Source organism: Molossus molossus, unplaced genomic scaffold, assembly GCF_014108415.1.
Source record: "Molossus molossus isolate mMolMol1 unplaced genomic scaffold, mMolMol1.p scaffold_m16_p_4, whole genome shotgun sequence".
Classification (NCBI taxonomy): domain Eukaryota; kingdom Metazoa; phylum Chordata; class Mammalia; order Chiroptera; family Molossidae; genus Molossus; species Molossus molossus.
Genome location: NW_023425377.1, coordinates 86104390 through 86116966, shown reverse-complemented (window position 1 = coordinate 86116966; position 12577 = coordinate 86104390). Strand labels below are relative to the sequence as shown.

At 45.6% G+C, this 12577-nt stretch overlaps 1 protein-coding gene across 2 annotated transcripts in view; it reads right to left on the bottom strand.

Moving 5' to 3' along the window:
- Window positions 1-11116, bottom strand: part of GATA4 (GATA binding protein 4) — a 49832-nt gene extending 38716 nt beyond the window's left edge. The window contains exon 1 of one of the 2 annotated variants that reach the window (XM_036240844.1): window positions 10217-11116. In XM_036240844.1, the coding sequence (XP_036096737.1) occupies window positions 10217-10832 (616 nt within the window). In that variant the 5' untranslated portion in view covers window positions 10833-11116. The remainder of the gene's footprint in view (window positions 1-10216) is intronic. The other variant, XM_036240843.1, reaches the window with a different exon arrangement.
- Between the last annotated feature and the right edge of the window lie 1461 nt (window positions 11117-12577).

The following is a 12577-nucleotide window of genomic DNA, read 5'->3' as shown; positions in this document are numbered from 1 at the left end:
TTCCACACTGGCAGAGGCTGCTCAATGACTTTAAACATATGGAATGGCTTACCTGCCTGGATTATACTCCTCCTTTGGGGAAAAATAAGATATTTAAAGACATAAAGTCAATTTTGGGGATTCTGCAAAATGCTGAAGGCCAGAAAAGCAAATTCCCTTCATTCAGATAAGAGGCTTGAATATCCTGGTTCAATTCTGATTACAGAGCAGTAATAGATAAAACCATAGGCCCCCTGCCAGAAACAAGAAAGCTTCCACTGATGACTTCTGTGTTCAGCTCAGAACAATACCACACGGGCTCTGCTGGCCTGGGGTTTCATTCACTTTCTTGATCCATGCACCTCCTCTCATCTTAACTAAAAACGCGATTACTTTGCTTTCCCCACCTTATTTCTCTGCTCCTCCCACTAACACATTTGCATCTTCAGAGAAAGGGGAACACGGAGATGATTTTCATTTTCTTTTAGGTAAGAGATTTGAGAGAGAGAGCCATATGGCTTCGCTTTTGTGCAGCCAACAGCCCCTTCCCACCCACTCCCCAGTGAGACTCCTCTAGTGTGGAGGGTCTCATTTCTAGTGCGGAGGGTCCCATTCTGGGAAATCTCTCTGTAATTCCTGCACACCAGAATCAAGAGGCTGTAAAGGAAGTGTGTGCAAGGCAGGGATTCCTAAGACTGCAAATTCTGCAACATCGGAATGAGATAGAAGATCACTCAGGAAAACACTGCACCTGGAGAGACATTGAGGGAAACGGGAAAACATGGAAGAGAAACTACATTGGGGAGAAGGAGCAGGTGGAGAGCCAAATAACAGAAAATCCTAAAGTTTAGTTGAGTCCTTCCACCACCATGCAACTTCTGTTTCTGCAGGGATAAGTGCAAGGGAAAGTATGGTTAATAGGGAAGTTGGATTTTTGTGGGTTCTAAACCAAAGCTGCTATGTCCTACCAGTGGGAACTGGGGCAGATCACTTAATCTTTCTGAGCATCAGTTTCTTCTTCTACAAAATGGAGATAATATCTACCTCTCAGCAAGGACTTGAAAGTCCCTGACAACTTCCTCATTGACCTTTATTTATTATTATTATTTTTTATTCCTCACCTGAGGATATTTTTCTACTTATCATCAGATAGAGTGGGAGGGAGGGAGAGAGAGAGAGACAGAGATAAACATCGATGTGATAGAGCCACATCGACTGGTTGCGTCCCGCACGACCCAACCAGGGCCGGGGACAAACCACAACCAAGGTATGTGCCCTTGACTGGAATCAAACCCTCGACTCATTGGTCTGCGGGCTGATGCTCTAACCACTGAGCAAAACCGGCCAGGGCCTCACTGACCTTTAATAAAGAATCGAACTACCTATATATAAATTGCACACATATAATGCAAGATATGGGCATATATGTAGCACAGGATATAAGCTACTATCCCTAAAAAGTTGTTACCTAGTTTCCAAACATTAATGTACCCAAACTTGTACATTTATTTTGTACAACTTAAAACAGATTAGATGTTATTCCTGTTAATAACCATACTAATATTATCTCTCCTACCTTCTTTCTTTAGAAGGAGACAAATGAGTAGCTCTATAGATAGGCAATAAAATGTATAAGTAATTCTTCATGGAGTATGTTATATGAGACCAAGGTCAATATAACAGAGACATTCATTCCCAAACCATGAGAGAGCCTTATCACCTGCACCCTCTTCAGAATGTGCAGGCCAAAAAGGCTCCAGCAGACAAACACTTTTAGATGTCAAAAAGGCCTCTTCAAGATCTTTTTTTTAATCCTCACCCAAGGAGATTTTTCCATTTTTGTTCAGATAGAGAGGAAGAGAGAGAGAAACATGGACGTGAAAGGGACACATGGAGCAGCTGCCTCCTGCACGACCCAACCAGGGCCAGGGACAAACTGCAATCGAGGTACGTTCCCTTAGGGGGACCATGAGCCGGACACTGTAACCGCTGAGCAAAACTGGCCAGGGCCCCTTCAAGTTCTCAGGACTGCATTTGTTTATTTTTTATTTTTTTTTAATCCTCACCCGAGGACATTTTTCCATTTTTTGTTCAGGTAGAGTGGGAGGGAGAGAGAGGAACAGAGAGAGAGAGAGAAACATCGATGTGAAAGGAACACATCGAGTAGCTGCCACCCGCACAACCGACCAGGGCCGGGGACAAACTGCAACGGAGGTACGCGCCCTTAGTAACCGCTGAGCCAAACCGGCCAGGGCCCTTCAAGTTCTTAAAGCAGCAGCAGCACCTTTCACAAGTGGCCCTCTCCTGGAGCAAGGCAATGATAAAACCAGCGACCCTGCCTGTTATTGTGACAGAAGCAGCGACGTTTGTAACTCACTCCACATCTAAATTGCATACAACTCAATTGTCTTAAAAGAACAGGCTGAAAAAGAATTGGCTAAAAGACTTATGTTGCCCTGGAAAAATGTAATTTATTTTCTAACACAATGCCACCACTGCCCTAGGTTAGTGGTTTGGGGGATCTAGCCCCAGTATAACCTGAGGGAGAACAGCTCACACCTGTGAACGGGTCCATGAAGACAGCCAAGTCAGTGTGCAGATGCATTTGAGAATTGCTGACTGAGAATAAGGGTTTTTGTCCCCCAAGTAAAGCAATTTGTTGGATAAACACAAATCAAAAGCCAAATTCAATAAACATCTGTTTTAAAGTACTTTTCCTGTGCATCCATAAACTAGATATAGAATCCCATTTAAAAGCAGTGGAGGAGAGACTTTCAGGAAGTCAATTCATGAATACTGTAGGTCTCTTTAAAAACTTTATCGGTTTAACTTTTTAAACTGGTATTATATTTACATAGTTCAAATTCAAAAGGTTGTACTTGCACACCCATGTTCACAGCAACATTATTCACAAGTCAAGAGGTGGAAACAACTCAAGTGTTCAGAATGAATGAATGAATACACAAAGTGTGACATATACATACAATGGGCTGTTATTCAGCGTTAAAAAGGAAGGACATTCTGTCACCTACTACAATAGAGATGAACTTTGAAGACATTATGCTCGTGAAATAAATCAGTCACAAAAGGACAAATACTGTGCGATTCCACTTATATGAGATACCCAGAGTAGTCAAATTCTTAGAGACAGAAAGCACAATGGTGGCTGCCAAGACCTAAGGAGACTAGGAAATGAGAAGATGTTTCCTGGACACAGTTTCAGTTTGCAAGAGGAAGAAGTTCTGAAAGTCTGTTTCACAACAATGTGAATATAGTGAACACTACTGAACTATATACACTTTAAAGTACTTTTCCTGTGCATCCATAAACTAGATATAGAATCCCATTTAAAAGCAGTGGGGGAGAGACTTTCAGGAAGTCAATTCATGAATACTGTAGGTCTCTTTAAAAACTTTAATGGAGGGTAAAATAAAATAAAACTTAACTTGAACCTCCCTATATTTTAAATATTTTCTTGTTATTTAAGAAATTAATAAAGAAACACAAAAATGACTATTAAATATGGTTAAGATGTTTTAAAAATTCAAAAGTTTCCAAGGTATAGATGGTGAAAATTCATTTCCATCCTTATCCCTCATGGACTGTTATCCTCCTATGGGCAATCAATGTTACAAATTCCTTGTGAAAACTATTTCCAGAGATAAATCAAGTCTTTTCAAAGGCATATAACATTTTTTTACACATATATCATGCCACACACACATTCCACACTTACAATGTCTTAGAGAGGACTCCATACCATTACATAGCAAATTTCCTAGTTTTTTATGCTTCCATGATATCCTGTTGTTTGCATGCGCCATATGTATACAATCAGCCCTGAATAACACACATATAGGTTATTTCCAATTTTGTTATTACAAAGAGTACTGCAACTAATATGTGCCAGTTTTATTTATAAAATAAATTCCTAGAAGTTAAATTTCTGGGTCAATATTATCTACTTTATAATTTGTTGGCTATCACCAAGGGCTCTCCAATTGGTTGTACCAATTTACACTCCCACCCACAGGTATCAGAGTTCCTGTTTCCCCACACCTCAGAGTATGTTTGTTTTCTTAGCTAATTTAAGTTTAAAAAAAAAAATGGGGAGGGATACTGAAGAAAGTGTTATCTAGAACTGTCTCCTGTGCATGCATCATTCCACCTGAGTGCTTAGAAAGTGCCTAGCAAACGTGGCCTGACCTTTTGATGGGACACAATTGGGCAGGTGACAAGTCTCACTAGAAGTGGTGACACACCCCTGGCCACCCCCACACACCTTTCCCCGTTTAATTGGTTCTCAGCTGAGCACCACAGACCAGCCCAACTCTGACTGACCTGCTCAGGGCTGTTACCGGAAAGGTAAACAACTTTGGTTTTCTCAAAGACTGACAAATCATTCTCTAGCCAAACATGCTACTTAAGAGTTGATCTTAAAAAAAGAGTTGATCGCAGAGAGTTCTCTATACTAATGAATTGGCTCTGAAAGCAACTGGCCTCATTGATAAGCAGTCCTCAAAAGATCAAGAAAACACTTCAGAATTTTTCTCTGACTCACATGATAAATAAACCCTTAGAATACCTTGAATGAGGCAAAGCTTTTAAAGATACCATCTAGCCCTGGCCAGTTTGGCTCAGTGGTTAGAGCGTCGGCCTGCGGTCCGGAGAGACCCGGGTTCGGTTCCCGCTAAGGGCACGTACCTCGGTTGCAGTTTGTCCCCGGCCCTGGTTGGTCATGCGGGTGGCAGCCACTCGATGTGTCCCTTCACGTCGATGTTTCTCTCTCTCTCTCTCCCTTCCTCTCTCTCCCTCCCATTCTATCTGTACAAAAAATGGAAAAGTGTCCTCGGGTGAGGATAAAAAAAATAAAATAAAAAATAAAGATACCATCTAGCCCTGGCCGGTTTGGCTTAGCGGTTGGAGCATCGGTCTGTGGACCAGAGAGTCCCAGGTTTGGTTCCTGCTAGAGGCACATACCCCCCCCAAAAAAGATGCCATCTGGGTAATACTGAATGATATACATGTATTTCACTGTGTTGCTATTTTTTTAACCAACCCTTAAAATGTTCAAAAATTTTGAGATTCTTTGAAAATATTATAACTGCTTGTTTCTCCATTACACAAAAGAACTGCTATTCTGTAACAAAATATATTTTCATGGTTTTGCCAGCAACATCTACCACAACACCATTTCCTTCAAGCATATTCACATATGATTTCCATTGTCTCCTCTCCAGCCTTAACTATTTACAAGCATTAATTGGTACAAAAATCAACTTTACTGTGGTGCAATGTACATGCAATAAAATACTCCCATTTTAATAGTACATTTCCATCAGTTTTGACAAATTGCTCTGCTGTGTAACCACTGTGATTGGATCTTTTTTTTTATTTATTTATTTATTTATTTTTTTTTTTTTTATCCTCACCCGAGGGCATTTTTCCATTTTTTGTACAGATAGAGAGGGAGGGAGAGAGAGAGAGAAACATCGACGTGAAAGGGACACATCGAGTGGCTGCCACCCGCACGACCAACCAGGGCCGGGGACAAACTGCAACCGAAGTACGTGCCCTTAGCGGGAACCGAACCTGGGTCTCTCCGGACCACAGGCCAATGCTCTAACCGCTGAGCCAAACCAGCCAGGGCATGATTGGATCTTTTAAAAGAAGACACCAACATTATCCTGCTAGAGCCATTTCGCATGAACACAAACACAGACCTGCGCCCTTGAAACGCAAGAATTCCTCGCACAGCTCCCCTGGCAGCTGGCATTGCAGTCTCTCCTGAAGCACTTTCAGTGCCCAAGCATGTATTATTAAGACAAGCCATATCCCACATTCCACGTCAACAACCACAATCAAGTGTGAGAAAGTGTTCTCTCAAACCTAATACCTGCTCACCTGGAGCAGCACAAGGTTAGAAGGCCACAGACTTTGCCTTTCAGATAACCGTACATAGTCACTCTCACCCTCTCTTATCCACCCTGTAACTTCTCCAATCTAAACAGTTCCAGTGGTTTCCCAAAGTTTCCAGAACCCTCTCCCACCTGCTCACTCTTCCCTGAGGCTCGCCCGCTGGCCTCCTGAGTGGCCATTGTGTGCAGTTTGACCTGGGCAGAGCGCTGAGACAATCGCCTCCTAGATCTCTACTCAAATATTTGCTAAGTGCCCAGCATGTGCCAGGCACTTATATATGAGTAAGACTCTGTACCTGCCCTCAGTAAGGTCACATAATTCCATTAGTGCAGCCTAATTAACGATTTTAACTATTGTTTTAGGGTCACGGCTCATACTGAACTTGGAATGAATTAATAAAGTTCGTATATATTTCAGTCAACTTAGGATAATTCCTTCCAACCTAAGTGCAGGGCTTTACGAGGTCCCTGTTAGCTTTTATTACTTTGATTTTTGCCTTATTACAAAAAATGAACATAAGAACTCTGGCAAGATATTAACTGTTGTTAATACCAAGGTGATTAATAATACTTCGTAGAAAAACAAAGGCGTTCTCTTATTTCTCATTAAAATTACAAACAGTTTTTGAGTGAAGGGTGAGTTAGTCTGTGTGGTTTAACCTATGGTGATAAATATATTGTTTAAGTAAAAGCCAAGCTGTGTTGTATCATTTCATGGTAGCACACCGTGTGATGGTAAATGAGGGCATAACTTTTCTTTTCTTTTTAAATTGCAAATGCTTTTCTTGGCAAACTCCTATTCATCTTTTAAGGCCAAATGCAGATGGCATCACTTAGGTGAAGACTTCCAGATTTCTAAAGAGAAGAACAACCTCTCTCTTCTCCCTTTGCTCTGAGCTCATTACTATAGCCTGCTGCTGGGTCACTTACCCATTTTTCATGTCTGTTTAGGGTGACCAACCATCCTCATTTGTTAGAAACTGTCCTAGGTTTAGCACTAAAATTCCCGAGTCCTGGAAAATCCTTCAGTCCTTAGCAAATCAGAAAAATTGGTCACTTTACATACAGTGTGTGACCATTTAATAAAATAGCCATCATTTAGGAGGGGCCAAAGCCAAGTACTTCATAAACATTATCTTAGTTTTCTAATTTAAGACAACACTAAAGGTAGTTATCATTACCCTTTTCTAAAGAAAAAGAGAGGAATACAAGAGCCCCACGGCTGTGGCTCAGTGGTTGAGCATCAATCCATGCACCAAGAGGTTGCAGGTTCAATTCCTGGTCAGGGCACATGCCCAGGTTGTGGGCCCAATCCCCAGTGGGGGGCATGCAGGAGGTGGCCAATCAATGTTCTCTCTCATTGATGTTTCTATCACTTTCTCCCTCTCCATTCCTTTCTCTCTAAAATCAGTAAAGGAAAAAAAAATTTTTTAAAAAGAGAGCCCTGGCCGGTTTGGCTTAGCGGTTAGAGTGTCGGCCTGCAGTCCACAGAGACCCAGGTTTGGTTCCCGCTAAGGGCATGTACCTCGGTTGCAGTTTGTCCCTGGCCCTATTTGGGTCATGTGCGTGGCAGCCACTTGATATATCCCTTTCACGTCAATGTTTCTCTCTCTCTCTCTCCCCTCCCCCCACTCTACCTGAACAAAAAATGGAAAAATGTCCTCGGGTAAGGATAAAAAGAGAGAGAGAGAGAGAGAGAGAGAGAGAGAGAGAGAGAGAGAGAGAGAGGAGTCCAAGAGAGGTAAGTAACTTGCCCAACCGAGATCACAGGGGCACCTGCAATTGAATCTACGTTTGCCTGAGTCACACCACCACACTGTATTGCCATCTTAGGGCCTGGTGGCAACTCTACACAGCAAGCTCTCAAAAAATATCATGAAATTGATAATTCTATATTATCTTCCTTCTACCACTCACTGCCAGCTAATATGCCAGGATTGGTCCTTGAGAAAGCTACCAGGCATTTTCAGGACAGCCCACATGACAGGAGGAACATATAAAACCCCATTCACATGCACTGCTTTTAGCCTAACTTGCTTTTATGTAAGTGCCACCTGAAGTTGTAAATGCCAACAAATTCAACTTGCCTCACAAAGATAACATGGGACCTTTCATGACTGGCCCATTTAAAACTCTTGGCTACATGCAGAAGAGAAAATCCAGCTGTTAGGCCAGACCTAAGGGTTGTCTTCAGGTGGGACTTCCGGAGGTGGTGGGACAGAGCAGAGGGCTGGGAAGACAGGCCACAGGTCTTAGCAAGACAGCACTCCTTGCCATCTGTTGACACAGGAATTTGGGAAACATTACTTATTCAATTTCCTCCTGTGTGGTATGGGTTACATTTTAGAATTTAAATACTCACTGCCTGCACTCACACAGTATTTTTTTTTCCTACATGGTTGCAGTTGTAACTTTGATGACCAGGAAGTATCGTCCATCTTTGGCTTTTGACCTTCTCTTTTTTTCTCTAACCAAACACCAAATTCTCACTCCAGGATTATAGGGGTTAGGAAGCAACCTCCCCACCCTCATCTCCAAGTTAAAAGAAGTGGAACTATGGGGACCTCTTTTATTTATTTTTATTTTTTATTTATTGATTTAAGAGAGAGAGAGAGAAACATTCCATCCATTTGTTGTTCCACTTATTCATGCTTTCATTGGTTGATTCTTGTATGTGCCCTGACTAGGGATGGAACCCACAACCTTAGCATATCAGGATGAGGCTCTAACCAACTGAACTACCCGGCCAAGGCTATGGAGACCTCTTTTAAAACAGAAGTTCTAGAAGTTCTTGAGAGAGTTCAAGAGTTCTAAGAATGCAGGGCACCCCACCCCACCCACACATCCATCGCGAGCCTCCATTGTATGGAGATGCCGCACGCGCTATCTCAGGTCCCCCCCAAAGGCACCAGAGGTCCCCCTCCTCCCCTGGGGTGCGCCGTCTGGCTCCCGCTGGAGGGGGAGGGTGAAACTAGGAGCCACAAACCCAGCCCCGGCGCCACTTCCATGGTTAATCAGTTTACCCGTGATGTGTATTTGGCTGGATCCCCCTGGGGACCTTCCTTGGCCACCCAGGGTCAGAGAATAATTTAAAAGTTCTTCAAAGCCCGGATCCTACTCTGAGCCAGCCCAAGACTGGAAACTTGGGAGGGACAGGCTTTACTCTTCAAAGTGAGAACAAATGTGAAAGGATTTAGCACTTAGTAGGTAGTCAATAAATGTTAACTTTGTTTCTTCAGTCTGGGCTTCCCCTCCCCCCACAAAAGCCAACGCCATCCACTCCCGATCCGGGACCAGAGGTCGTTTGCATTTTTAACTAGAAGTTGCCACTTCCTTTTCCCTCCCAACCCAAAGCGCCTAGGCCCTTTCTCAGACTTCAATTTGTTCATCGGTAAATCAGAGCAGGGGGCACACGTCTGGCGTCTTTCCCAGGTGTGACATTCAAATGAAATATTAAATCGGGGTTAGATTATGTTTTCTAACCCCAGCCCTTGGGACAAGAGGAAGTTAAACACGTGGATGCTGCGGCAAAGTCTTCGTTCAAGTCAGGTATTATAAAGAAGTCCCTTTGAGCTTCCCATATTCCTGGGCACTGACAAGGCCTACATTTAATGCACCCCTGGCAGACGAGCACAATGCGACAATACGCTCTGGCCCGGAGGCACCCACATGGTGCCGGCCCCAGATCAACCCATCTCCACCGCTCCGGTCCCTCCTTTGTTCCCGGTGTGAAATCCCCGACAGGAAAATCATCTGCCACCCCGAGGGATCCTCCAACTGGGCGGCCAAATGGCCCAGAAGATCTTGGTTGCCAAGCTGATGTAATCAGTTCCCTGTGGAGGACGCTGAGGGAGGGCCGGGGGGAAATGGGGGCAGAAACCCAGCGATCGCCAGAGCCGGGCACCGAGGGCTCCCTGGATTGCTCCTCTCTGGTGAGCCCGTCGGCCTCCAGCAGGCACACTGCTGGGCGCTGCCCAGGCGCACGGCGCGGCCGGCCAGCCCCGACGTCTGGGCTGCTCCCAGGACTCATTCAGAACCTGACACCTGCAATCTTTTCTTTCAGAAAGGGATCTAGAGGGCAGGCCGACCCTCTCTTAACAGAATTTGGGCTCTTTGGGGCTGTGACCTTCACTACCACCATCTCCCGCGCCGCCAGCTTCTACCTTCCTAGTTGGTATGTTTTCCTTGGAAAGCCACGCATAACCCCCTCCGCCCCTGCCACCCCCCACCCCCCGTGAAAATTAATGCCCCCAAACAGGGCTCTGGGGAGCCTCTGTTCCGGTCCCCATCCGGCCCCGGTACTCGCGCTCAGTACTCACCGAGATTGGGGTGTCGAGCGGCAGGATTGGCGCGGCCGGGCAGGCTGTGCAGGACTGGACTGTCGAAGGGACCCGCGGAGGCGGCGGCAGCGGCGGCCCAAGACGCGCCCACGTCGGCCATGTAGGCCGGGTAGGGGCTGGAGTAGGAGCCTGCGAAGCCCGCACGCCCGTACTGCTCGCGGCCCGGCAGGCCCGCGCCCGCCGCCCCGCCGCCACTGCTGTAGGCCGCGGCTTCCCGGGCCGCGGCGGCGGCGGCGGCAGCTGCCAGGGACCCGGTGGTGCCCGGGAAGGAGAAGCGCGGCGACACGGGCGGCGGGGTGTAGGCGGCTCCCTCGGCTCCAGCCTGGCTCCAAACCGGGCTGCCCTGCTGGGTCCCTGGTCCAGCACCCGACGGGGCCGCACCTGAGCTGCCGCTGGAGGAGGCTCCGGACGCAGCGCCCCCGCCTCCGCCCTGGAGGTAGGACAGGCCCAGCACCGAGGAGGGCACCCGTGGCGTGGGCACGTAGACAGGCGAGGATGCAGCGCCCGCACTGTGCATGAAGGCACCCGGGCCGCCCGCCTCGTAGGCCCCCGGAGGGGGGCCGTGGTTGGCGGCCATGGCCAGACTCTGGTACATTGTCTCTGCGAGCTCTCAGCCTGAGTCCTCTCACTCGCGAGTCAAGGAGCAATGAGTGGAAAGAAAAATAATAATCACAAAAACAAAAATGTACAGGTGAGGGACTGTCACAAAAACGAAGATCAAAAATCAAAAGTTTTTTTTAAATCCTTCAAAAATATATACGTATTAAATCCATCATTGAGCAAAAGACTTGTTTACTCAGGAAAATTCCAAATTAAATTTTTGGTTGTTCCCGGAGATGGTGGAGGAGGGGCCAAATCCACCCCAGGGTCTGGAGATCCCGAGCGCCTAGGGGCGGCAGAAGATGCAGGGTAGGGCCCGGCGCGGTGTGGAAAACGGGCCTTCGGGTCACGTCGGGAGCTGTCGCTGCTCACAGTCTCCAGGACACCGTGGCCTCGGGCGCAGGGTGCAGTAAGCTGGCTCCAAAGCCGAGGGCCGGGCTGGCTCCTTTCCTCCTCGCTGCAGCCACCGTCCTAAAGGAGGAAAGAAAAATAGGGAGGTAAGTTCATCCTGAGCTTTCAGAGCTCACTTCCCCTAGGCTTGGCTCTTCCTCCCGCATTGCAAACGCAATCGCCATTCTCAGGCCCAGCTTTGGAAGCCACGCGGTTCCAAGGGAAGTTTCCGTCTTTGTTTTTCAGAGGCCGTGAGGTCTGGCTGACCCTTCGGGGAGGGGTCCCTTGGAGATGCGGACTTCCCAATTATTGGACATAAAATTATTGGTTGTGATTTAAGCCAACATTTTCATATTGCTTGTCAGCAAGGACTTTATTTTACCCTATTTTTAATGCATATTATTGTCAGTCTTTTACAGTCCAAGAGTTTGGGGTTTCTGTGGCGTGCCCCGCCCAATTTTCACTTATCTTCTTGGTTTCCCCACCTATTCCTAAGCATACCTGGCCATGAAGGAACTTTACATTGCCCATGGAAGACAAAGACAAACTTTATAAAACTCAGCGACCTAAGAAATTTTTGTTTGTCATCTTCTTTTTCAACTAGAAGTAGAATCTAAATTCTATAAATGAGCAGTGTCTGCTACATCTCAGTGAAAAGAATTGTGAAACCTCTTATCCACACACTATACCATGTGGACATCAAGACAAACAGGATATAAGTTTCTTGCAAATAGTTATATTCTAGAGACTTTGCAGTTTGGATATTAAGACCAGGAAATTGAGAGGAATGTACAAGGTCACTTTACAGAACTAACCACTGGACCATCCCAATTCATTGAATGGGCTTTTCACATACAATCATTGGTCCACCCATGTCTGGAATCAGAACACCAATGAGACCAGCAAAAAACAGTTTGTAGGACTTGATTATATCCTCGCATCCTGTGTTTTGATTTTACCAGGTACTTTTTCTGATAAAATAAGAGTTCCACATTCTGAAGCACTTGATCTGTTCCAGGTTCTTTTCTTCACAACTCCACTAAGTAATAGTGTCTTTCCTCATTTTACAAAACAGGGAAATGAAGCATCGGAAAAAGTTTTGAAACGTCGAAAATCAAAGTGCAATTAAAGGTGATGAGGGTAGGGGATCTGTAGGGCTGCAGGGGTTTGAGGCCGTCCACTATAATCCCACTTTTCTACTTAAGAAGAGGCAGCTACTCCTTACAGTGGTTGGTTTGTTTTTTGCCATTGCAATACTAAACTTACAAAGATATTAACTGAACTATCTACTAAATCCAGGCTCTACTATTTACTGAATGAATGACTTTAGACGCATTACTTAACTTCTCA